At 40.0% G+C, this 24,988-nt stretch overlaps 4 protein-coding genes across 5 annotated transcripts in view; 1 reads left to right on the top strand and 3 right to left on the bottom strand.

The window, feature by feature from the left end:
* Positions 1–6,914, bottom strand: part of LOC148344191 (calsenilin-like) — a 47,611-nt gene extending 40,697 nt beyond the window's left edge. The window contains exons 1-4 of the mRNA XM_088294530.1: positions 6,866–6,914; positions 6,361–6,436; positions 5,077–5,125; positions 910–986 (exon numbers count right to left, since the gene is read on the bottom strand). The gene's annotated coding sequence lies outside the window, so the exon portion shown is untranslated. The remainder of the gene's footprint in view (positions 1–909; positions 987–5,076; positions 5,126–6,360; positions 6,437–6,865) is intronic.
* Positions 6,915–8,621: 1,707 nt separating this feature from the next.
* Positions 8,622–11,730, bottom strand: pcna (proliferating cell nuclear antigen). Its single transcript, XM_088294520.1, has 6 exons — positions 11,244–11,730; positions 10,100–10,197; positions 9,955–10,022; positions 9,681–9,875; positions 9,192–9,315; positions 8,622–8,992 (listed from the first exon to the last, which is right to left on the bottom strand). The coding sequence occupies exons 1-6, from the start codon at positions 11,462–11,464 to the stop codon at positions 8,916–8,918; spliced, it is 783 nt and encodes a 260-aa protein (XP_088150646.1). The 5' UTR covers positions 11,465–11,730; the 3' UTR covers positions 8,622–8,915.
* A 1,034-nt stretch (positions 11,731–12,764) lies between these two features.
* LOC148344189 (putative aminopeptidase W07G4.4) lies at positions 12,765–19,654 on the bottom strand. The gene is made up of 17 exons (XM_088294487.1): positions 19,296–19,654; positions 19,015–19,042; positions 18,462–18,503; positions 18,273–18,363; positions 16,688–16,836; positions 16,501–16,609; positions 16,008–16,135; positions 15,831–15,930; positions 15,161–15,236; positions 15,006–15,091; positions 14,695–14,799; positions 14,440–14,515; positions 14,219–14,337; positions 13,960–14,043; positions 13,822–13,879; positions 13,127–13,308; positions 12,765–13,044 (listed from the first exon to the last, which is right to left on the bottom strand). The coding sequence occupies exons 1-17, from the start codon at positions 19,441–19,443 to the stop codon at positions 12,910–12,912; spliced, it is 1,716 nt and encodes a 571-aa protein (XP_088150613.1). The 5' UTR covers positions 19,444–19,654; the 3' UTR covers positions 12,765–12,909.
* Positions 19,301–24,759, top strand: fahd2a (fumarylacetoacetate hydrolase domain containing 2A). Of its 2 annotated transcripts, none has more exons than XM_088294501.1 (8): positions 19,301–20,142; positions 21,073–21,335; positions 21,416–21,632; positions 22,317–22,376; positions 22,457–22,619; positions 23,613–23,721; positions 24,198–24,285; positions 24,499–24,759. In XM_088294501.1, exons 2-8 carry the CDS (start codon positions 21,073–21,075, stop codon positions 24,559–24,561), a joined length of 963 nt encoding a protein of 320 aa, XP_088150627.1. In that variant the 5' UTR covers positions 19,301–20,142; the 3' UTR covers positions 24,562–24,759. The 2 variants fall into 2 exon arrangements, with proteins under 2 accessions (XP_088150627.1, XP_088150636.1); XM_088294510.1 differs by having other exon boundaries at positions 20,135–20,257.
* The last annotated feature ends 229 nt before the right edge of the window (positions 24,760–24,988 follow it).

Here is a 24,988-nt window from a genome sequence, read left to right as displayed (position 1 = left end):
TTTTGCCACTTTTTTGGCCTTTATAATTTCGCTGCTCCTCCTGGTGTGTTTGCCTTGGCCACCTGGGGGCAGTGCAATCCAGACAGACACACGCATGAAGAAGAGTTTCATAACTGGCTCAGTAAGGTGCAGTAATAATATTCTTAGTCTCTTTGCATTTTTGCGGGGGTAAAAAAAGTGTTCTTTTCTTTAATTAATTAATTATTAAATATTAATTGAATAATTGATTCCAATTGGTTATTGCACACAAAGTAATACAGTATAGATATAATTGAAGGTGGGGCTGCTAGGTTAGCGTCACCCGTTTCCAAATTTCTTGAGTAAAAAAATTCAACCTAATTCGTCCCCCAGATGTTATTCGTGACTTTGGGAGGGCATTGTTTTGTGTTTGACAGAGATAAGTGCCTTCCTCTTCTTTTCTTTGTTCTTTTCCTCCAGATTCCAGGGGAACGCCAAACCTCCGGTATTTCACTCCCGAAACAGGCTCGTTTCGCGAGCACACACGCACGCACAAAATACAGTGTGTTTGAATCAGTTACCCTAAGCCTAAAAAAAGACCTTAACACTCTCCAAATCCTTCTAATTAATGACCGAGTTTTTTTTTCATCCGAACAACCTTTTCAAATCAAAAAGCATGGGCCTATATAGGTATTTCAGTTTATTGCAGGCAGTAAACTCAAGCTGCCTTTCATTTATTAGATATGTAATTGACCCATTATCACTACACAGGTTTCGTTGTGCTCACGAGCACTATTCTGCAGCAGCGTTGATTTGCGAGGTCCCATGGAGGTAGGGTAACTTGAGCAGAGAGTTTTGCTCGGACTTGACACGTCAAAGACGTACATTTTAATTCAGCTTTTGTCCAACATGCTCCAAGCAAGTAGAAAGTCAAACAGAAAGTAAAAGTACCTATCATCCACGTTTGTCCATCTTCGCACCAGCGACTGAGAATGGCTGCATACGTCAGAAGAGGTTGCGGGACGACACTGGAAGTAAATAAAATTGAGTTAAAAAAATGGTTTAAATAGTTTTAATTCATATCTAAAGTTAATGTTTTTTGCTTTGACAGCCCTTAAAAATGTTATCAAAATACATTATGTGGGCTGGTTGCTAAAATAAAGGCGCTAACAATCACATGCCTAAAATGAGCACGTGATGCTTGTGTGACTATTTTCGGCATCACTCGCTTAGCAATGACAATGAGCCATTAAGGAAACAGAAAAAAAAATTGTCCTTAATGTACAAATCAAATGAGGTTTTAGATGATGCTCCCCCACATGGCCTCCCCTTCCTCTGACTGCTCCCCTTTTTCTGTGTGCAACAACCATGAAAGAAAACAGGGGACAAAGAGGACATGCCATTATTATGCTAATGCAAGCGGGGATGACTTTGACGTGAGGAGCACGGTCACAAATACACGCGAGCCTGCTGTGAGGCTTGCGTAGGAAAATCAAAGGAGGGCTGTCGGGGGTGAGGTGGTGATGAAGGGAAGGGAATCCCTTTTATATCCTGACACCTGGAATATTTTAGCAGCGCGTGTGTATATATGTGCAGGATGTGTGTGTCGCTGCCATGTGCCTTTGAGCATCAATAATCCATGCAGCTTCCCTGCTCGCGTGGAGACAGCAGAGCTCTACGGGCTTATGTAAGAGAGTGTCACAGGTCTGGAGAGCGGGGATGGACCCACCCTAACCCGCTGATGCCGTTATAAAAGAGGCTCGTTCTTCTCATCATGCTACTGATGAGTCTTGAAATGAGCTCACGCTCAATGAGTAATTTATCAGAGAGCAAAAAAAAAAAGGCAACCTCAAAAATTCCCGCACCACTTTCACCGCTGACGTCACACTTTCAAGCATGATGGAAGCGATAACAGCAGTGAGGTCATGAGAAATGATGGCTGTTTCAGGATGTAGGGCACAAGTTATGAGTTTGTGATGACATACTGTAGTGGAAATGCGTATTGGTTTGGGATTGAGTGAATGAGTTGGAGCTTTTGACCTCCGGCGGTTGGTTTAGGGTTCCGAGGAGGAGGACAAAAAAGGCTTTAGGTTTCCATTTAGCCCGAGTGCAATTTACTTACTTAATGACAACTCGCTTTTAGGTTGCTCATGTTATTTAGCTCTGGACTGAACGTCTTGAAAAAATGTGTACAACTATGACTTTACCCTTCATTTTTTTCTATTAAGCGAGTTTTTTTTTCATGATGTCTCATGTATATCACAGCATTGTGTGCCTTGATCTCAACGTGCTCATGCTGAAACTCATTTTTTTGTTCTTACGGTTTCAGTAGAAATGATCGTAGCGGCAGAGTGGCACGACTTTGTTTTTACAACAAAACGTTTATTTGGAACCAATTTTGCGTCATAGTTGTTTGGATCAGCAGTGTTAGGCAACACAACATTGAATGATGCCATGATTGGCAGTATCCTATTTTTGTCGAAACGGCACTTGTTGATTTTGTGAAAAAAAAACGACCATTCACAAACACATACGGACCATTTACAGCCTTCACTTTTTGGAGTGCTGTTCACTATTCCATCGTATTTGGCTGCAAAAGCTAATAAACTGCTCTGAAACAAGAAAAGGCGAAACATAATGACCAGAGCGCCACTCTGTAAGTCAATCACCCTTTTGGGACATCATCAACGTGATTGTGAGCCCTTTTCACTGGCTTTTGGAGAGACAATTACGAGGACAGCTTCTATTAGGAAATGGCTTAGCAGGTAATGAACCCGCCATTCCAAAACTTTTTCCCCCTGGTGTAGAAATTATTTGAGGATTTGGATGTCATGATGATGATGAGGAGGAGGAGGAGGAGGGCATTAATATTATTCTTCATCTTCAAATTTTCATCTGAGAATCTAATAAGTTGCTGCCACTGCTGTGCTATTATGGCGGTACTGCTCTAAAGTCATTTACGGTTTATTTTTCTCCATGACATTTGCTTATTTTTAAAATGAATTGCACAAGTCGTAAAAATGTTTGTTTTTTGCAAAATATTTTTTTTTTGCAAAATATTTCATTTTTTTTTTATTGATACAGTTTTTTTTTATATGGAAAAGCCTCTATTTAAACAAGCGCGTGTTCACTTCCTAGACACACCGAGTGAGGTACTGTGCATCCTTCTTATCTCCCAGGCTAAAATCCCCTGCCAACTGTAAAGCAATTTAAAGGCAGGCCAGACAGAGGAGAAGAGATGAAGGAGCACAAGGGCAAGATAACAGGCTGGAGATCAGGCGATAGGAATAGAACAGGTCAGCTGAGAGTTCCACATAAGGGAAATTAAATTCTGTTTGGCATTATGTTCACAAAACTGTTATTTATTTAAGAGCCCTTAACGCAGTTAATACCCACTTCATTAAAGAAACAACTTGCACGTGCAAATTAATTATAAGAGCAATTACCCTTGTGGGGTTTGTGAAGAGATCAGTCTTAACCTTTTCATCAGGGATTCAAGCACATTTGGTAACCTGAGTTCAAACTGGATGCCGCATTCCTTATTATGAAGTAGCAGAAGCACATAAGTCCCCCCAACCAATTGGCGAAGAGCTATAATGAGTCAAATATAACAGAACACGATGTCATACTAATGCATTGTTCCATTAATATTGATAAGGAAAATATTTGGAAAAAGTTATATTAAGGAAAATAAAGTGGAAAAGTCCAATAAACATGACATTATTTTTTTCAAAATTATTTGATTACTGATTTAAAAAAAATAGTACCTCAAATTAATCAAATACAATCAAAAATAAATTACAATATATACACAAGAGATTCTAAAAAGGACCATTAAAACAATAAATTAGCACAAATATATTGAAAAATTAAAACAATTATAATAATTACCACTTAAAATAAAAATAATCGAAATAAAGAAATAAAAGTTAACACTTTTAAAAGAGTAGAAATAAAAAATCTAATAGAAATAAATTAAACTAAAATAGAGAAACACTTCAATATTTAATCATTTTTAAATAACATTGTTGCTATAGTTCCCCAAATGTTTATGCCAAGTACCAACAAAAAAAACTAACACAGGAGCATATAAGACCCATAAAAAATTAGACTAAAACGTATATTATTGGAAGCCACCGTAACATTCAGTTTACTCATTAACACAGCAAATATTGAAAGAAAAAAAAATTATGATGATTTAATTAACAATGTATTGCATATTATAAAAAGAACTTAATGCATGTTTAAAAACAAACCGTTCTGAATACGTTACATTCAAATGTATTAGACTTCAAAGTTAAATACAACTGAACTCTACTTAGGGAGTCATCTTTTGTGTAGCACTAGAGGGCGTCAGCGTTACACAGGTGGAGTCTGTACCACACCTTGAGAATCACTGCTATAGGCAGCGTCCGAATATTGGGGTCATGCTATTTTGAAGTGGGGTTCGAATGTCCAGAGAAAAATAATTTAGCGTACAAAAAATGACCCACAATGCACTTAGAAAAGCATTGATGGTCACTCAACGGGTAAGTATAGACAACAATGCATTGCAAAACGAGTGACGGTGCAAGCAACCAACGAGAGATGACTTAAAATAATTTATTTGAAAATATGCATAACAAAGGAAATATTTTTTGTATTCACGATAAGTAGTCAGAGGTCTTAATGCGCCGGTACGTCATGACAGGTTCGGTGGTCACGTGATAAACGGCGAGGAGTAAATAGTTTGCTAGTTGTCCGAATTGCTAAACAGAATGAAGCAAGCGATAGAGGTTACCATCAAGTGTGGGACTACTTTATATAGTGAATAAGCGGTGAGGGGATAAGGTTGGACATTCGGACACAGCCCAAGAGAGAACAAAACCAGTGGGGAGAGAGCACCTGCCTTGACCAGCCGGGTTCAGAGAGCGGCCAAACTACAGGCTTAATATGTACATTAAGTTCGTAATGTTGGGATGAGGCATATCTGCTTTTACAGAGCAAAACTCAATTATGACTGTGCCTTTTTCATTTTGCTTTCAAGAAGTAATTAAAGTGAACCTGGATGTCAGTGGTTAATTAAACATCCTAAAATGACTGCAGCATTTTTATCAGTATTATCAGTGGAGTACTTACAGTACTTTGCTTCAGAGGATACGCTTGCCTTTCCCTCACTCGGGATGTCCTGTTGTGGAAACATACATAAGAAAAGGGAACATTTCAGGACACTTCTGATAACTAGAAGGGATTTAAAAATTCAGGTATTAGGAATTACGATAGAGAAGCGTACATCAGGCGTATTTGGTATAAATAAATCCACTCACCAAAAATAAAGCCCCCTCCCCACTCTTCTTCCTCATTACAGTTGAGCCATTTCATCAGATGAATTTTCATATTGCAGAGTGAGGATTACGCTGGCAGACACTTTTAATCTGCTCTGCTCTCTCTCCAGCACTATTGTTTTATTCTGTACTTTATTTTATTTTTAACCCCGCTGCTATACTAGAAAAAGATACATTTATCCTTAAATTTAACATTCAATTTCGGGAGTGCGTCGTGAACTGCTCGCCGGCCACTTAGTTTTAAACAATGCAAGAACGGGGAGAACATCGTGTCCAAACTTGGCTTGAGCTGAGATTCAAACATCAAACGGCCAAACTCAGAGCAAAAGCAAAGGACAAGAGTGCTTTCTGTACACAGAAGTGGAAGAGAACTCAGTGAGCTCACGTCACAACAAGCAGCAGTTTAGTTTTGTGACTAAATCTTCCTAAACAACGCTTCAAGCTGTTTAATCACACTCTCAGTTGGTTTACTATAAAACCAAACATAAAATAAAGACAATTGCACGTTGCACGTTGTATTTAAAGCAACCGTGTAACTTTGCCTTGAAAATGCTCGTTAATGTAAATGCTTTTAAATCCTGGTTTAAAACTTTGCTTTCCTCCCTACCTTTGATTATGGTCCTCTAAACATTAAATCGTTTTCATTTTAGAAACCTATTTGAACTTTCTTACTTTACTTTCAAATGTTTCTAAAATTTTCTGTTAATGGCGTCAATGTAAGTTCTGGTAAATTTTGTAAGCTACTTTTGTTTTCTCTGCTTTGCTTCTGAATGTTATCTGCTGTGTATTTGTGTGAAGCACATTGAGTTGCCTTGTGTATGAAATGTGCCACATAAATAAAACTGGCTTGCCAAAAGCTTTTAAGTTTGCTAACTTAAGACTAACAAGTAACGGAAAACGTCATAAAGCATCTAACAAAAAGCATCTACGTTGCAGTGTTAAACTGCTTCATGGGAGAGATATTTCAACACAAACTGTGCAACACATGTAACCAGATATAACAATACTCACAAGCATATATTATTTATCCTCTGCAAAAAAATGACAAAAATTACAGGAGATTACAGAGATCACTTACAGTAGTTGAGGAAAACTCATTTGTCTGCATGAAGGTATAATACTGCCACTCAGTGGCCAAGTCCAGTGTAGACCAGCTAAAGGGGACAGAATGAAAGCATCATGATTAATTCTTTACATTCGAGTTAATAACACCATTGTGGCATGTTTTTTCCATCCATCCATTATTTGAGCCACAACCAAATGACAAAAGTGGCTAAATTATTTATATCAAAGCTACTACAGTGGGGTGGAGCCCTTTTTTAAAATAATATGAACATTTTGAAACGTGTAATGAATGAAGCCTGTATCCTTTCCCTAGTGGCAGCAGGAAAAAGGTGTTGGAGGTGTTGAGCTCTCCACCATTTATGTCTGGATGAGCACTCGCTCCTCTGCTGCTTCCAGGAGAAATCCAATGTGAGCTTCTGCTTTGTTGAGGTTCAACTCAAGGTGGCAATTCCCCTTGCACCAATTAACAAGATTGATTATCTCAGGGTGGTAGGTTCTCTTTTTATTGGAGGACTCACCGCAGCTGTGTCATCTGCAAACTTGGTTGGAGTCATGTCAGCACACATCCTTCAAGAGATTAAAAAGAAAATGTAAATTAATATGTTGTTAGCATGCTGAGCTAGTTGTTATCGCTTCCCTCCAGCTGTGTGTGTTACAATTTAAATTGCAGTCAATGTCGTTGCCAGAACTCCAGAGGATATTCGAGTTAAATTAATTCATTTAAAAAAATTAAAATAATATAGTATGTTGTTAGCACATTAACATATGTTGCCACGGGTAGCCGGCAGCCTGGTGACAATATTTGTTCTCTACCCTCGTTTAATTTATTAAACAAATTAGCTTGTTAATTATACGTTTGGACCAACAGATGAGCCATTATAATTCCAATTAGCAATTCATTTCGATATTTAATATGTAAATGAAAATTAAAATATTGTTAGCACTAAGCTCATTTCTATCACTAGCCTGGCCTGCAACTTTGGGTGTTCATCAAGTTCTCACATTTTTAAGGATTAAAGTCTGCGCGAGAACTGCAGACTAGTATGTGTTCAATGAACTCGAAGAGTTGACAACTTCACAGCAAAAACGCAATGAGAACGCCAAAGCAGCTAAAAATCTCACCCCCGGAAAGAAAAATAGCAGACAAACTAGCAGATTTACTCGGTATGATGGTTGTTGGTTGCCCTGCTGGCCGGTCGCGTAACTCTGGTTGTTTGCCTTCTATAATTTTGTGATGTAATCTCTCAGAAACGGAATTCCAAACCAATTAGTCAAGTGTTCTGTGAAACGGAACACGCTTTTCAAAGAAAGACAGATGGGAGGTGTTGCCTGATAGCAAAAAGAAAACAGCGACATCCAGTGGCCGAAAGCGCTCACTGACATCTCTTCTCCAACGAAGTACAATGTTGGCTGCCTTTACCCTTCCCTCCCAAAATAAACACCAGCAACCCATTTTACTGCTCTCCTTGATTTGATTGGAAACTTTTAGCAACTATTAAAAAGCGACTGTCATGCTTAATGAGCACGTTCTCTCGAAATCAGTTATTACTGTTGCAATATACATCATACACACACGTACGATCCAAGTATGCAGACCCCAAACTGTTCAAAGCTTAAAAATGATATCTACTGTGTCTCCAAACCACTAAAGTGTCTTATTTTCCAATGACTCAACAACAGAAAATCTGAAACAACTTCTGACTACTGTGGGAAATGACAATTCATTTCATATTAAAAAAACGGTTTGGCAAATAAAATATAACTTAACTCATTCAATACCATTGACAGATAAATACGTGAAAATCCTTTTTTTTTTTTACTGGTCTGGTCGTGAATGAGTTAAGTTGAACAAAACAGTTAGTTAATTTAGGCACTGGATCAACTAAATACAAAGTCATAAGGTAAAGTCAACCAAAATAGTGTATGAAGATAAATTCGTCGTAGTGATTGATGCAAAATCAAGCTGGACGTGACGTCAAAACCAGAGGGATCAGGTACAAAACCAAAAAGTCTTGAGACACATCGTATTGTTTATTATTACTATACCTGACTTCTTGTTTGGAAATAGGGGGAACCAGTTATAAAACAAATATGTAACCCGGTTTCAAACTAGAAAAAAAGGCAATCAGAATTATGAATGGATCAAAATATACTGAACCAACAAATCCACTATTTTTAGATTAAACACTATGAAATGTTATGATCAAACGCAGTGATGCCACTGCATAATCAAAGCTAGTTAGGAGTTTAAAAGACAAAAAGAACAAAGCCGCAAAAACGTGATCGTTTTTATTTGGGACCGAGTCATGGGATACAAAAAAAAAAAAAAATTGACGGCATGAAACCACAAAGTATTTACAAATGCGTATCTACAAGAACAAACTGCAAGTGTGGATGCAAAAACTGGTTCAAACAGACAGCGAGGCTCTAAAGTGCTGACATTGCCACACAACGGGAATGCACCGATGCGTTTTCAAATTTGACACTGAAGCGCTCGTTGCATGACACAAGAAGCCACTTGACACCGAAGATTCTCTTTTATCCCCCTTTTGATGACATTTTGACGACTTAAGAAGCCTCCTCGTCGATTTTGGGTGCCAGGTAGTATTTAACGTGGCCCATGTCGGCAATCTTGTATTCCACCACTGCAGAGATTGAAAAAGCATGTTAGGAAAGGGTGCAGTGATACTGTACAGTGGTGCCTTGACTTCAGAAACAAAGTTATGTGGATTGGTCAAACACAAAAATTTTAAATCAAATGTTAGAGTAAACTTCAGATGGGAGTAACAACACAAGAGTCAAAAGAAGAACTTGAAAGTCAAGATGGCCTTGTGCGTCGCTCACCGAGAGGAATGTCTGCCGACATGCTGAGGGTGACCGTCTTGGACAGAGGAGTGGCTTTGGTGAAGAAGTTCAAGTAGTTGAGGGCAAAGATGAGCTGAACTGGCTCGTTCATCTCAACAGTCACCTAGAAACACATTCAACATATTTAGATAAATTATTTTTTAACCCATGAGCAGAGCAACACATTCATTTGTTATTTTCTTGGGTTATTGATTTGCTTTGATTTGAAATTTTATTACTTATTAAAGTCCCCTTATTTTCATCACAGTAACTGACAAGTGAAGTGCCCTTTCATCAGAATACGTACATTAACGCATTTAATTCAAACTTCAAATTTTGTTGGATTTGCTTTGATTTTTTTTTATGAAGCAAGTTTATCATTTAAAGTCCCTTCACACAATTCAACTTTTTTTATAAGTGTTACATTTGTATTAGAACTTAAATAGAGTAGGTCATTTGGTTGCAATTTACAAACTCAGCCAAACTCACCGCCTCCTCCTCCTTGTCCACATTGCTTGTCTGGGACAGCTTGACGTTTCCCGTGCCCAGCTCTCCGTTGGCGGAGAATTTCACACCGTCCTTGGCGCAGGAGATCATGACGGCATCTCCGATCTGTGAGAGGTCGCGGCAGATGCGGGCAAACTCCCCTGATGGCATCTTGACCACGCAACTGTACTCCTGCTCCTGTGAACACGGACGAGAGAAGATCGGAAACAGTCGCATCGCGTCGTGCCAAAACAAAAAAACGTCAGCGGGAACTTACTGGAATTCCCAGCTGCTCCACGTCAAGGTCCATCAACTTCATCTCATAATCTGACACCTTTTCCTGGTCTGAAAAATAAAGCCAACATTGAAGAAAATGTCTAACAATAAGCGCAGCGATCAGGCCGGATGGTCCTTCAACTTACTGATGGTCTCGAAGACGAGTGCGAGTGTGTCTGCATTGTCGTCGGCTCGTAGAGTGATGATGTCTTCGTTTCCGGCGCACTTTAGGATTTTGGACATACTAGGAGTATCAAAATAAATAAAATTAATGGGGGTATGTTAACTAAATTGCATCTTTTTATGGCAATTATGGTTCTAAACAAGGGGGGAGGGAACACTTTGTGCTAGGCAATGCAATTATGATTCTACGTATTAATTAATCTATTGTTTGTTTTAACGAGACAGATGGGAGAGGTCATTTGAAGAAAATTCAATCTTGTTCAATATTTTCAGTTATAAAATAGAATATGACCACAGGCAAGAACATAAATTCTTGAATTTCTCTCAATTTACTCACACATCAATTAAATTGTAACTTGAGTTTTCCTCTTTATAATGCTTTCCAAAAAGTAAAAAAAAATGACTGAAAATATTGCTATAAGGCTAGCAACAATAAATGGTAAAATGTGTATATTAAATAGTTTATTTTATTGATATTTTTGTATTACTGACAAAATACACAGAAATGAGCAATTTCAGGGGGAAATTTGATTAAGGTATTGAATTAAAGCGTCGTTTCGTATTTAAAAAAGTCATATAAAGAAACAAAATAATTAATCGAGGTTATTCGTTATTAGTCTTTTCCACCATGACGCTATCTGACCCATATGCAAATGAAGGCAGACGTCAGAGTGACTCGCTACCGGAAGTGCAAATTCCCGGGTTCAACATGTATTCCCGCCAAGAATCCAAATTGGCGCTTAAGTGACGTCAACACGCAATAACGACTCTTGCGAACAAATTTTGCTCACCGTCAAAGATTTCAAACTCTTGAGAGGATTTGCAGCGTGTCAGCATTCTGAAGGCATGCTTAATTGTTTAACATTAACAAAACAAGAGGCTTTTGAAGGATGCTCCATTTGGAGGAACATGCCCGGGCAACTCTAGCCATTATGCCCCCCCATTCGAGCTTTCGTTCAGAGCGCCACAAAAAAAAGTCATATTGCGATTAAAGGTGGCGTCGCCATGAATATAAAAAGATGATTTAGCACTTAGCTACCACTAAAATGCATTATTAGCGACTAACGCTCGTTGTAAATGAGGTCAAATCGGTGTTATTTAGCTGACCTGCCCAGGTTGACTCCCATGGCGAGGTTTCTGTCGCAGCGGTACGAGTCGAAGCCGTCGCTGCGGAGGGTCAGTTGCACCAGGGAAACGTGAGAGGAGTCCATGCTCTGCAGCGAGATGCCGGACGAGCTGACGTCCCAGCATGCCTCCGTGATCAGATCCTTCAGGGCCTCGAGCACCTTCTTCAGGATGGATCCCTGGACTAGGCGAGCCTCAAACATGCTAGCTGTTGGGTGTTTGTTGAAGGGGAGGACTGGGCGAAAATGGAGCAGTCGTGGTTACTTCCTCGAAGTTGGAGGCTACAAGTTGGAGTTATGACCGAAGCCGCGAAGCCTTAGCTAAAAGCCTGTTTTCGTAGTTAAGTCGAATGACGCTCAGTCACCACGCAATAAACAGGTTTGCACCGCTCCCGCGCGCCACAGCGACATTATAATGGTTCATCGCCCTGACGCAATTTCCGCTACCGGCGTAAAGCACGCCTTTCCGCCGGACAAATGTACTCTAAACTCGGCCATTTTGAAGAGGTCTGCGACCCGGTGTGGGTACTCGCGAAGCATTTATTTTACATTTGAAAAGTCTCGGTCTAAATCACCAAACACATTTTTCACGTTTACTCACAAAATTACTATCACAGTGCATGAATGCGGGCGTTACCCTAGTTATATCTAGTAGCTGCTGTTTACGGCATGTCGGACTACTCTAGTAAAGTCCAGTGCTTGTAACTGAGTGTTGTGCATTTCCGCCATCTACTGGTATGGACTTTGGCTCCATGTGCAAAGCGATCTTCTTGCATCTTGCAAAAAATGTGTATACAAATTGCTAACATTTGACTCCTCTGCAGGGTCTTAATAGATCCAATCATTTAAAAAAAAAATGTTTCGCATTTTTTTGACAATGTAATGTTCCATTGTTACTTGAACGGAATTACTCTTGCTTGCTAGACGCGTTTAGATTAGGGGATGTGCCAATTGTAGGTCGGTGGAGCCTTTTGTGATTAAGGGCTTTAGAAATAAATGTGACTGTTGCCGTTGTATGAATGGAAACAAGTGACTGAAATGGTTAATTGTACCTTCTGCCATCTAGTGGAAGATGATTTAATTGCGCTGCCTGTCATTTTTATATCACCAGCATTGATCGATATAAAATAACTTGTACAGCCGACAGTCAATAACTTTTAGACTTTATGGGAAATTGGATAATTTCCCATAGAACAGTCGTTGAGAATCTTTGTATTAAGTCACTCACCATATTCTTTAGTTATGGAATAATAATTTCAACATTTGTTCATTTATATAGTTGCACAGTTGACTCAACTGATGTTAAAAGAGTAACTCTATTCTTCATTACATTGATTCCTACTAAATTTCCATCCATTTTTTTTTAAAAACCTCTGGAGCCTATGCCGGCTGACACAACCAGTCGTCAGTCAATTGCATGGCCAATCGAGACAGACAATCATTCACACCAACATTCACATTGTCCCAGTAGCGAAACTGCTACACCATCAATGACGCCTGAAGATTCAATGAACAATTAATATTTATTAACCAGTAGAAAATGCTTGGCATTAAAGCCGCACATTTACAATGGCATTTTTCACACTGCTTTTTTCTCCGGGGTTTGGTGCCACTTGAGATCAGTCGTATTTCAAACTGCGTTTGGCCGCTTACAGCTCGGACAGGAAGTAGTTGGTTGCCATGGCGAGGATTGGCGCTCCCGTTGGTACGCCAGGGAAAGGGCCGCTAGAGCCAGCGATGTCAATGTGGGAGTATGGCAGAGGCACCTCAGAATCCACACCGTGCTGCATCAGAGTAAAGGTGACAGATTGATTATTTTCGATCTGAAGAGACATAACTAAGTGAGTTGTTTTTCCCCATGACAACCTTGTGCAGGCCCGACGCCATGATGAGGAAGGCCGCTGGGGTCTGATGTCCTCGAGGGGTCGCAGAGGATGGCAAGTTGTTGCATTGGAGGATATCCTCATACTCGGATTTACCCTTGTGGAACTCGTAGTCCTCCCTCCTAATGCTGGACACTTCAAAGAGGTCGCCCAACACCTCTCCAGCTGCAGGATGGTGGGACAAGGACACAAATTAAATTATCTCGCTCAAAAAAAGGTGCCATTTAACATGAAAAAAGAAGCATGTTCCTTTTAGCTTCTGTTTGTTATTTTTTACGGGCAATGTGGGCTGAACTCAGGATTATGTTTTTCCCCCAACTTCAATGTTGTAGTTGCAAAAGTATTTGCCCCATAGCTGATTTGTGTGTTTTTTGCATATTTATCACTCACAATGGTTTCATTTCATCAAATGAAATCATCATTTAGAAACTGCATTTTATATATTCTTAGGTTGTCTCAGTGATATTAAAATTGGTTTGATGAAATTAAACCATTGTGAGCAATGAATATGTTCATAACACAGAAATCAGCAAGGGGACAAGTACTTTTTCCCAGCACAGTATATTCAAATTCCCTACTGAGATTCAACTTTCAATTCAACAATTTCAAATTTTATGGCAATCAACTCCCAACTTGAACAATTCCTGCACTGCTGCAACCATAAAATGACTATCTGACCTTTCTGCCACTGAGCTGCATTGCCGGCACGATGGGCGGGTCCATTATCCATGATTATCTAGAGAGAAATTTCAAGGTGAAAAACTCAACTAAAATAGCACACATCCATTGTCATTCCATAATGGCGTCGGCACTCACAGAGTAGTTGGGCCCCATGGCTCTGATGGCGTGGCCGGTCAAAGTCGCGATTGTAAACAACTGAGGTGAAGTCTCGCGTACTGCCTGTGTGAAGATAAGGCAAAGAGTGCCAAAACCTTGGTGATCAGTTGTGTGAAATCAAAACTAGCTGTGTAAAGCCCTCTTCCATGGCCAACATTTTGGGAGAGAAAATTATGCTGACCAAGCCAAATATGTATAATATGGTATGCGTGTATCCTAAAACCAAAGATGATCTGACCTTCTCCTTCATCTCACAAAGCAGGTCAACCATCACCATGCGTCCCTCGGCATCCGTGTTGCCCACTCGGACTCGGCGGCCCGCGCGAGAAACCACCAGCTCGTCTGCCACATAGCAGTCTGAAACACAAACACAGACTTTACTGTAAAACGGGCCACTATTCTGCATTTTGCATTTTCGTCCTCAACATGGAACGAGGACTAAAATATAATGTCACTGACCTGCACCCACACTGTTACGCACCATAGCCATGGAACCAACAACTTTCAGGTTTTTCGGCTTCAGCTTCGCCAAAATCTAAAATGATAAGTAGTATTAGCGGCATTTAGTATCTACAGCGGACACTGGAATGATTCTGGAATGGATAGCGAGCTCACACGCTGTATAGCTGACATTCCTGTAATTTTGTGAGGATTACACACACACAGTCCCTTAATTATGCCAGACTGTGACAGTGGTTTCTCAGTGGAGCTCACCTGGAAGAAGCCTGCAACAGCAGCAGCACCACACTTGTCTCTGTGCATCCCTGCCATGAAACCGCCAGCCTTGATGTCAGCTCCGCCCGTGTCGTAGGTGATACCCTGTACACCAATTAACACAGATGCTGCTTTTAGCCCTTAAATTGAAAAAAAAAAAAAAACGGAACGCTGCACCAAAGATTTATAACCGGAGAAGCCCTTTGGTTTACCGATGAAATGTCTTCTACTGTACAACTCGTGTGAACGCAAACGTATTTTTGGTGTGTCTATCCATTAAACTGCGTGGGCAGAGCATGTCCTCCTCTCACCTTGCCCACCAGCATGAGTGTCTTCAGGATAGGTCCCTCGCCGCAGTACTGCAACTTGATGACTCTGGCCTGGTGACGGGGCACACCTGCACGGGGAGCCAACCATGAATGGGTACGCTACCAAGTAGCATGCTAACAACAAGATGTGCACTTACTGTTGGCACAGCGGTTGACAGCAGCCAGGCAGGGGTACTCCCTCTCCAGGAGCTTCACGTCACTTATCACTTCTGCCTGAAGTAGAACACACATGTTCTGTATATTAGGCTTTCCCAAACTTTTTGAAACCAATGCACTGGTTTTATTTTAGAACAATGTCACAGCATATCAAATAGTTGAATAATTATTCACACACAAACAAACCACCTTCACGTGAGACAAATAAATTTGCACTGTACACAAACATGAAACCCGCCCTTTGGCATTTCCACATAATATTAATACAGTCAAATTGTTAATAGCAAAATATGGGCTATTTAGTAGCTGCACTGAAAGAAGCAGAAACATACTTTCAGTTTTGAGGATGCATTCAAGGACAGCCATCAAAAAAGGACAATGCAGATGCAAAAGCAATTCATTAAACCTAACAACTCTAACATTCCACCAAATGGCGTCAAAGTAAAACTTAAAATTGAGTTGGCCTGAGCACAAAAACAGCAAAAAGATGAGATTTACTGAAAACAATGGATATCAGCAAAAAAGTCCACATAAATGCTTTTTGGGACCGGTTATGACCTCTCATGACACGTTAATGTGCCAAGGCACAGTCGAAGGCAGTCCCGCTTTTGACTGAAGACAGAACAACCAAAATGGGTCCTTGGTTTGTACCTGCACGGGGCTGTTCTTGAAGAGCTCCACAACATACTCAGCCGCACGGGGAGCGGCCATTCGCTCAGGATCGGAGCCGCCGATGTCGCGGCATGCCAACCTAAGAAACAAAACTGTGGAGTGAAGGACTGACTGGCACAATTATGTGAGAAAAAAAGTGTCATAATTTGACTGTACCTTCCACTTTCCAGAGCGCCAGCCAGATCCACTAATCTTTGTCCCTGACTCTCGTGAGCCACCCAGAGACCGAGCACGCACACCTTGTAGTTGGACGATTTTATCTTCGCTTCCCTCACTTCTAGAGGCTATTAGAAGACAAGCACACACAGTACTGTTTAGCAACATGTAAGTAACTCCCACAAATGCCAACATAGAAATTAATAAATAGGATGATTCAAACTAAACTACAAGGCATTTCAGAATCGCACAACCTATTAAACTTAAATTAATCGCCACATTCTCTCCAAATTTGCCAATTATTTCATTTTAATTTCCGTGATTTTTCTGTTCATTTCCGATTATTTGTCTGTATATGTTGCGCCCCCATTTGTGTTGGAAATATCTGTTGCTTGAGGGGTTAACACACACGCACACAGATAGTCACCCGTATCTCAAGGCCTCACTGTATGCAGCATATGTGCCATCCAAACCGGGAGTGTGTTCAACTTACCATGTAGAGCGCATGAAGAGCCCCGAGTGCAGCCACCAGAGTGCTGTTCTTATAGTACTTGTGCTGAGGGCAGACCAACAGGGGGCGCTGCATTCCTGCTTTCAAGGCCCTGAAATGACAAGCGTGAGAAATAAGGGTGGGCGGGGACAAAAATGAAGGACCTCCTAATGCGTTAAAGTTTACTGACCGCTGAACAGCGTTGACAGCCGCGTCACTGAAGCGTCTGACATCATCGTAGTCGCGGTTGACGGGGCCGGTAGCGGAAAACACCAAACGGTTGCCAGGGAGACCGGGTACCTTCAGGACCACCACCTCCTCCCCAAGCCCACTGTCCACCTGTTGAGCGGTTTCATCACGATGCTTAGACCTCATCATATAAGGCTTCAGTCGAAGCTTTTACGCACAATACATAAAAAAATTTAAGGTTTAGTTTAGTTTACTGATGTTTCCCAATAATATAATCAGGAATTCTTAAACGGAAGTTTTATTCTGTAGAGATGGGGTGCATTCTTGGGCCAGGTTCTAAACCAAATGTGTTTGATAAAAAAAAAGTAAATAAATAAATAAAAATGTTCTGGTAAATAGTACCCCACAAGCTACAAGTCTGGATGTCCGGGTTATTTTGCAAAAAGCATATCATAGCCATCTTATTAAGAAACATAAACGTTGTCATTAAGGGTTATTAAAGTAATATCAGATTTACCCTCAAGGAATTTTTATGCTGACTACCTCCATTTTCAACCATTCCAGCAAGTCGCTGCCACAAGCATTGCAATATAATGTACAAAAATAAAATACAATATCAGAAATATAATGTACAAATGCACAATAAAACAAACGAGAAGACTGCTAAAAACAAGCATTTGTTGTGTTTCCCTTCTTCCTAAAGTTACACATTACAATGAAATAAGTTAAATCCATTAGAGATACAGGATTGTTTTTTGTTTTGATAGGTTTGTTACTCCTTATCCGAACTACGTATACCTAAAAATAACTTAATAACCGTCCTTGCAAATTATTCCAGTTTTGTGAGGAAAAATGTAATCTTAAAGTTTCTTTTTTTAAATTCACATTTTATTCATGTCACTTGCCTAACAGAATACACACAATCGAAAATGTTAATATGTTTATTACAGAGGTCACATGGCTCACAGCAAGTTGCATCTTTCAGAGCCTCTGCAGCCCGTGCAAAGGCCATCTTCACTCAATTTGTATACATAATATATTAGCTCAATTCTGTTACCTTGTTTTTTTGCGTTACGTATGGCTGTAATGTGTTAATGTGTCAACTAGCTATTCCTATAAATGTCATGTGGCTGTATGGCATGTATTTGCTCATTCTATGTTTGAAAACTACACTCATGTTACCTTTAGTGCTGTTACTTCAAAAATAGTTGCCTTAGATGGGTGAATACACATTTTGAGCACGTACCTCAATATGTGTGTTTGCAGATTTAAAATTTAAGTATCTTTTGAGAGTGTAATAACAAATAAATGCCATACTGTTAAGTATAAACAAAAGCTTTTTTCTATAATACTTTGATGTCAAAGGGGACTCCCACCTTCATTTTCATGCATGTAATGTTGGACTGTGATCAGAACACTCACTTGGTAACCAAATATATTAATATGTCTCAGAATTTGAGAACTTCATTCTGCATTAATTCCAAAAGGATTTCTTAGATCTCTGCACTTTAATCACATGTAGGTGTGGTGTATTAAGTCCTTTCACCTTTTGTATGGACACACGAAGACTGTCAACATCAACTTACAGAGTTGTAGTCCTGCAGGGGGGCTTTAAGACACTCAAGTTGGGAGGGCAAATCATCATGGCTCTGGGTCACCAAGACAACGCCATCGAATCTGTAAGTGCAAAAATGTATAACCAACAAAATGTCTGTCTGCACAGGATATACAAACCAACAAAAAAGAGGAAACGTGCCCTTTCTTTTAGGACTCACTTCTGGTCCTTGAGGTCAGTGGTCCACTCAATGGGCTGCACACTGCCAGAAACGAATAAAAGAAGTAAAACATGACGTTGAGACAAAATCATGTGATTCAAAGACACCAGACATCAGGGCAAGTTAATGATAAGAGTGAACAAAGTGTGAAGGGACCTTTGATCATTCAATTCTTATCTGGAAATGCTGACGACGTGCACTTTTGCAAAAGAGAAAAGACAGCTTCAGAAAATGCCTTGGTCAAGTAGACATCTGCACGACCACAGCACAGAAAGTGCAAGTAACTCACGTGAGTCATGCACAACGTCAAAGTGAAAGCAAAAAAAATGTAATGACCTATTAATTAATAAAATACCAACGTAAACTCACATCACAGATGAATCATGATTCTCCTTAATTTAATGCAACGTGACAGTCCACCGTCTTAAAAAAATAAAAAGTCCCACAGAAGCGAACATCTTGACGGTTTTCTATTTATACATTGAACTTTGTAGTTTGGTAGGCTCCCAGGAGCAAGCTAGTCACAGATTTAGCGGACAGAAGCGGTTCTCACCTGGTGCACATGGTGTCGCTTCCTTCTCCTTCGTCGTCGACCGGAAAGTGGAAAGAGTATGTCAAGACAGCCTCCTCATTTTTGTCAAGACGTTTTTCAACGAGGGTTATTTTTCCATTAATCTTTTATTTCTGAGCGAACAGTGTCCACCATTTTTTCAATAGCATCACATCTTGAGTTAATCAAGTTGGCCAAAGTGCGGACAGCATCGTCGGAACAAAGAGCACTTTCTTGAGCGATTGTGTAGGACAAAATAGATCTCTTGGCAAGCGGAGGCTTACTTGGAGTAACAGGCAGCAGCGGAAAGTCATCATTCGTCAAATGTACAGCGTCGTCCATCACGTTGCTAAAGACGTGGTCGCTGGCATTAGCAGAGGCTTGTTCTCCACATTCCCCGCTTTTTTCACTTCTTCTCCCCGACTTTGGCATTTTCAGCGGTTCAATAATTCAAATCGGGTTCAATTGACGTCGGGCTGGCTCTATTGTATATCTTAGTTTTACCCGGGAATGTCTTATAAATCCATTTTATGCTGAGAGCTCGACATTCACCGTCTCTTCAAGCCGCTATCTTAGATCCTCCGGGAAGTGGAAAGAGAAAGAAAGCGACTTGAATGACTGACGATAGCTGGTGACAATGGGGTCTGCTTAAGGTCACGTGATTTGTGCAAAGGATGCCTTCATGTGTACTGAAAATGTCGGAATTTCTGCAAGTTGTTTCTACGTAGCGCTTATTTACGAACCAATTTTGTTAATATCCCGTTATGACATTCGTACATAATCACACACACACACAATGCAATTTATGTTACGCTAATCTTTTTACGATAAATTATATTTGTAGGCGCTTTATTTAGTTAATTTTGAAAAATTCGGTGAGCCTGAATGACTCTTTTCTTTGTCTGGTGGGAGTTGTAGTTTTTAATCATCGAAGCGTTAAAACGACTATTAAAAAATAACAAATAAAAATACTTTGTTTCTTCGTATGGACGTGATCTTAGCCATGGTTATGCATGCTATATGGTGACATTTTTCAGTAGCAGTAGATGAAACTACACGAATGAATTGAAATCTAAGTCACACAAGCAAAGCGGAAGTTGTGAATTTAGAGCTCTGGCTGCACGAGCAGAGGTGAGTATTAACCAGAGGCTGTCCAAAGGCCACGTTTACTAAATGATTGAATGACCTTTACGTATATTCAATTTCTGAAATGAAGTGAGTAGACCAGACACTGGTCGAGCTTCAGGTAAGCAACATAGCGAACTAAGACAGCTCCCAATTCTTACGATACTGAGTTTCAGTTTCATCAATAAACTGTATGCAATAAATATGTTTGAGTTTTCCTAATCAGATTAGCTGATAGAACAGACGTAATCATCTTCTCCCTTTTTCTTAAACACTGTCATTTGAGAAATTCAAATGAGACGGAATCTCTGATTCAATGGACACTTGGTGTCCTGATGTGATATTCTCCAGTGAGTCTAACTGGTGAATATGTACAGAACATCTAAAATTGTAATAGGGATACGGAAATAAAATCTAACATGTACGAAGATAATGTTTTGACTGGCACACTGTCAGAGCAGATCAATTGTTATTATTATGTGAAGCACAGTGTACCACTGGTTGGCGTGTCCGCATGCAAAACCTGCTCGTTAGGTTCACTTAAGACTTAAAAACGTCCACAGGTTTAAATGCTTGGTTGTCTATTTGCGCATTGTGATTGGCTGGTGACCAGTCTTGGGTGTATCCTACCTCTTGCCCCAAGTCACCTCAGATAAGCTCTAGGTCACCCGATACCCTAATGAAAACTCGAGGACTAATGAGTTCTTTAAATGTTATAAATTTCTATTTTGTAGTGGTGTTGAATTGTAACACACCACTGACAAAAATAAACGGAACTATTGTACTTAATGAAGCGTTTGGTGAGTGTAAACATAGACAAGTCACAGCGAGTGATTAAACAACCAAATTAACCTTTCCTCGAATGTTAATCAGTAACCTAATGAAAATGTTATGTACTTTACCAACAGCAGTCTCTCTTATTTCTTTTGCCAACAGATGAGAGTCGCTCTTGGCTCCTTTTGCATCCTCAGGTTGTTCTCCCCAAGACACTCAGTGACCCCACAGCGACGGTGCTTGTCTAACGCGCCCATGCGGCTGGTGCAGTTCTATCGCCTTGCTGATGGAGGAGGTGTCAGAGTGGGAGTGGAGCAGGACGATGGTCACGACGTGGTGGACCTGAGGGCGTTTGACCCCTCCATGCCTTCCACGATGAAAGAGCTTCTGGAGCTGGGAGATGAAGGTCTCGATTGTGCGAGGAGGTATCACGAACATGAACCAAGTCATGGGCATCTGTACATAACGTTAATTCAACATGATAACATCCTCATCCTCACCTCAGGGCGCGCTCTTCTGGCCAGTGCATGCTGAAGCGCACGGACGTCAGGCTTTTGTCTCCCATTTTAGCCCCGGAGAAGGTGGTGTGTGTGGGTCTGAACTACCGTGACCACTGCCTGGAACAAAACGCCCCCATCCCCAAAGAGCCCATCATCTTCAGCAAATTCCCCAACGCCATAACGGGGCCATACGATGACATTATTCTGCCTTCTGAGAGCCAGGTGAGTTCTGAGAGGTCTGAAATGACACAATTCAGAGTGAAAGGGAAATTATATCATGTGCATTTGCTAATTGAATACAAATAGAAATATTACTAATTTATTGTTACTGATCAAGATGGTATAGAAACTCCACCAGCACCAGCCATCCACATCAAAGTCTGCACTCTGCATTTCCGGCCTTCAAAACTAAGGTGCTGTGTACCTGGAATCCGTTGCTCATCCTAGAGTAGCCTAAAGTTCCTGTATGTCTGTCACTAAAGTTTGAATTTTTACTCTGCGAACTGAATTTGAGCATTTGCAGTATTGAATTTTTAGTGAGGTGCACTTTTTTTTTTCAAAGAATTAAAAACGCATATTAAAGTCTTAAATGTATTTTATAAGTTTATTGGGATAGAGTTCCGAACAAAAAAAAAATTCAGATGGAAAAATTCAGATTCAATTTAAACAATAAATATACAATTTATGTAATTCAATAATTCAGTTTTGAATTCAAATATTCAAGTTAAGCAATTCACATTCAAATCGATAATATTCAGATGGAGTTTCTAGTGGCACAAATATCAGCCCATAGTATCGGGACAAAGCCAAGGAGTACGATATTGTCCAGTGTAGGCCATCATACTTATTCTAAGTGCACAAAACTGATCTGAACATCCTTACTCTGCTTTACGTTTCCGTGTAAAGGAGGTGGACTGGGAGGTGGAGCTGGCTTTTGTAATTGGACGCCGAGGAAAGCATATCAAGGTGAGCGTCACCGCATCGTTGTTGTGCAAATGCTAAAGCTCCTCACAGCTGCTGCTGCTGCCACGTGTCTTGCTGTCCAGGAAGAAGAGGCCCTCACCTATGTGGCAGGCTTCATGGTGGCCAATGACGTCAGCGCGCGCGACTGGCAGATGAAGCGCAACGGAAAGCAGTGGCTGCTGGGAAAGACGTTTGAAAGCTTTTGTCCCCTCGGCCCCGCATTAGTAACCACAGATGCTGTGGGAGGTGACTGTGCACATCAGCAACCTTCCATTGTTTACTCACATCACACCCTATGCTCCTAGTGGGATGTATTAAAGATCAAATGTACACTCTCTGACCACATAGCTACACTTGCAGATCAAATGCAAGAGCTCTTTCAAAAATGTTGCCATTGCAAAAATAATTATGCTCAGTTTTGATTGGCATTGCCGTATTTATAAACAATAATTGAATGTGCACTGTAACATACAGCCATCGTTTTTAATACAAGTATAACCCTAGACAAGAAACTGTTACAACCACACCAGTAGTTCTTAAACTTTTTACACTAACTACCTCCTGAAAAAATACTTAGATCTCCAATTGCTGTACCACCCTCATGACAAACATTGAAACATATAATAAACATTGACGTAGGCCCAAGTGGTCATCAAAATTAGTTTGATTCCTAAAATGTATGTTTAATGTTATTGTAAACCACTGCAACTTTATGCATGGTTGGAACATTTACATGACACTTAATATTTTTTTTTAAATGTACCTAATGATCCCAATAAAAATTTAAATGGATTGCACATACCAGTTAAATCAAAATTTCATCTAAATAAATGTTCCGCAACAAACAGTTCTTAAAGATAAAATGCAAATGCACTGTACTTTAAAATTAAGTACAGATGAACTGTGCTGAGGTAGTGATACTTTAGTATACCGCCAGAGGGAGCCCACAATACTAGCGGTACTTGTACCACGCTAATCACTGGACTAAATGAATACCCTCAATGTATGCTTCAATTATTTATATCTGACATAGGTACACCCACTCTACCTTTACTTACAAAATGTATAAGCGTTCACAAAATGACGACTTTCAATATCTCCTCCTGGCCACTGGGAATAATAAATAATGTTAAATATCCTCAAATATAATATTTGAGATGTATAGTTCCAATTGTGTAGGTAGGTGAGTGTATGCAAGAAAAGTCAAATCAATACAAACTGCAAAATGCCAATCTACAGATCCTCACAAGTTGGGAATTCGTTGCCTGGTCAATGGAGAAAACGTCCAGAGCAGCAACACTGATCAGATGATCTTCAAGACTGAGGCGCTGATCTCCTGGGTTTCCAAGTGAGTCTGCCGTTCTTTTTTTTACTGTAAATACTAAATACCAAAACTATGGAAAGGTCTGTGCAATATTTTAAGACGCACAGGCAATTTAGGAATAGTAGTGACTTTCCATTAAACTTCCTATTCATTGTATCAAGTAGATGCTTTGCTATCAGAAATGTGTATTGGTCAAGTTGCCACACTAATAAAAAAATAATGAATTCATTTTGATTATTTTTAACCACAAATTATACTGTTAGCAGAGTAGTGTGGGACATGCTAGAATGTACATGCAGGGTAAAAAAATGGTATACAACGGATACAAATTTTAAGATCCTTATCATTGTGCTAGTATAACTACAAATCCTTTAGATCAGATCATTCAGATCAGAGGCACTTCATAGTGTTATTGACATATAAGCTACTCAAAAATTTGTCTTCAAGTCTTCATTGTATCTCAGCTTGGCTCTATGTTCTCATATTCGTCTTTTTTTTAGGTTTGTGACGTTAACTCCTGGAGATGTGTTCCTGACAGGCACCCCTCCTGGCGTGGGCGTGTTCAGAAAGCCGCCCGTCTTCCTCAAGGTGATTTCCTGCGTCAAACTGCTTAAATCTAATCTCGTTGCACTCTTGAGTACAATGACAATAAAGGGATTTCTAATTCTAATTCTAAAAATATGGAGGGGGGGGGGATAGATTGTGAATTCTGCTGCTGCTACACACAAACCAAGCTTAACTTTAAAACAACATTTTTAAAAAAAAAAGTGCTCATTAAAATAAAATGGTTCTGTTTTTCAGAAAGGAGATGTTGTGGAGTGCCAAATTGACCAGTTGGGATCTATTGTCAACAAAGTGGTTTGAAATGGGAGACACTCTGGCAAAAATCATCAACGATTAGAAATGCTTGATTGTTTCTTACTTGATGGAAGCACCTTGTTTGATATATGGGTTTATCCGGCATTTAGAAATAATGAAAGTAATTGGATCTGTGGTCACATTTGTTCAAGAAGATGATTATGTATGTTTGCAGACCATAATAAATACTTATTTTTTTCCAAAGTGGCTGAATTATTTGTTCATTAACACGTGAGTGAACTATTAGTATTGTACAACCACGGGAGCCACAAGTAAAAATCCAAATTGAAGAGTACTTGCAGAGCAACACTGGAGGGCAGTATCGTTTCATGCTGGATTTGCAGCTTTTGAATTGTATCTTTGCAAACTGTAGTTGATGCTGCCAGAGGTGGTTTCCATTGTTTCTTTTTTTTTTTGTTTGTTGCTCAGACTC

This window comes from Idiotropiscis lumnitzeri, chromosome 1, assembly GCF_059441095.1.
Source record: "Idiotropiscis lumnitzeri isolate Australia: NSW breed Sydney's pygmy pipehorse chromosome 1, RoL_Ilum_1.0, whole genome shotgun sequence".
NCBI classification, from domain to species: Eukaryota; Metazoa; Chordata; class Actinopteri; order Syngnathiformes; family Syngnathidae; genus Idiotropiscis; species Idiotropiscis lumnitzeri.
This window is presented reverse-complemented; position numbering and strand designations above follow the sequence as displayed.

Excerpts from the sequence above, each read along its gene's own strand:
- pcna (XM_088294520.1), bottom strand. The coding sequence starts at position 11,464 with ATGTTTGAGGCTCGCCTAGTCCAGGGATCCATCCTGAAGAAGGTGCTC. Across the intron at positions 9,316-9,680 it reads TGGACAAGGAGGAGGAGGCG|GTGACTGTTGAGATGAACGA; the intron begins GTGAGTTTGGCT and ends ATGTGTTTCTAG. Across the intron at positions 8,993-9,191 it reads GTCGGCAGACATTCCTCTCG|TGGTGGAATACAAGATTGCC; the intron begins GTGAGCGACGCA and ends CAATCTCTGCAG.
- LOC148344189 (XM_088294487.1), bottom strand. The coding sequence starts at position 19,443 with ATGCCAAAGTCGGGGAGAAGAAGTGAAAAAAGCGGGGAATGTGGAGAA. Across the intron at positions 18,364-18,461 it reads ACTGACCTCAAGGACCAGAA|ATTCGATGGCGTTGTCTTGG; the intron begins GTGAGTCCTAAA and ends TTGCACTTACAG. Across the intron at positions 15,931-16,007 it reads GGCGCTCTGGAAAGTGGAAG|GTTGGCATGCCGCGACATCG; the intron begins GTACAGTCAAAT and ends TTTGTTTCTTAG.
- fahd2a (XM_088294501.1), top strand. The coding sequence starts at position 21,073 with ATGAGAGTCGCTCTTGGCTCCTTTTGCATCCTCAGGTTGTTCTCCCCA. Across the intron at positions 22,620-23,612 it reads AACCACAGATGCTGTGGGAG|ATCCTCACAAGTTGGGAATT; the intron begins GTGACTGTGCAC and ends GCCAATCTACAG. Across the intron at positions 24,286-24,498 it reads AGCCGCCCGTCTTCCTCAAG|AAAGGAGATGTTGTGGAGTG; the intron begins GTGATTTCCTGC and ends TCTGTTTTTCAG.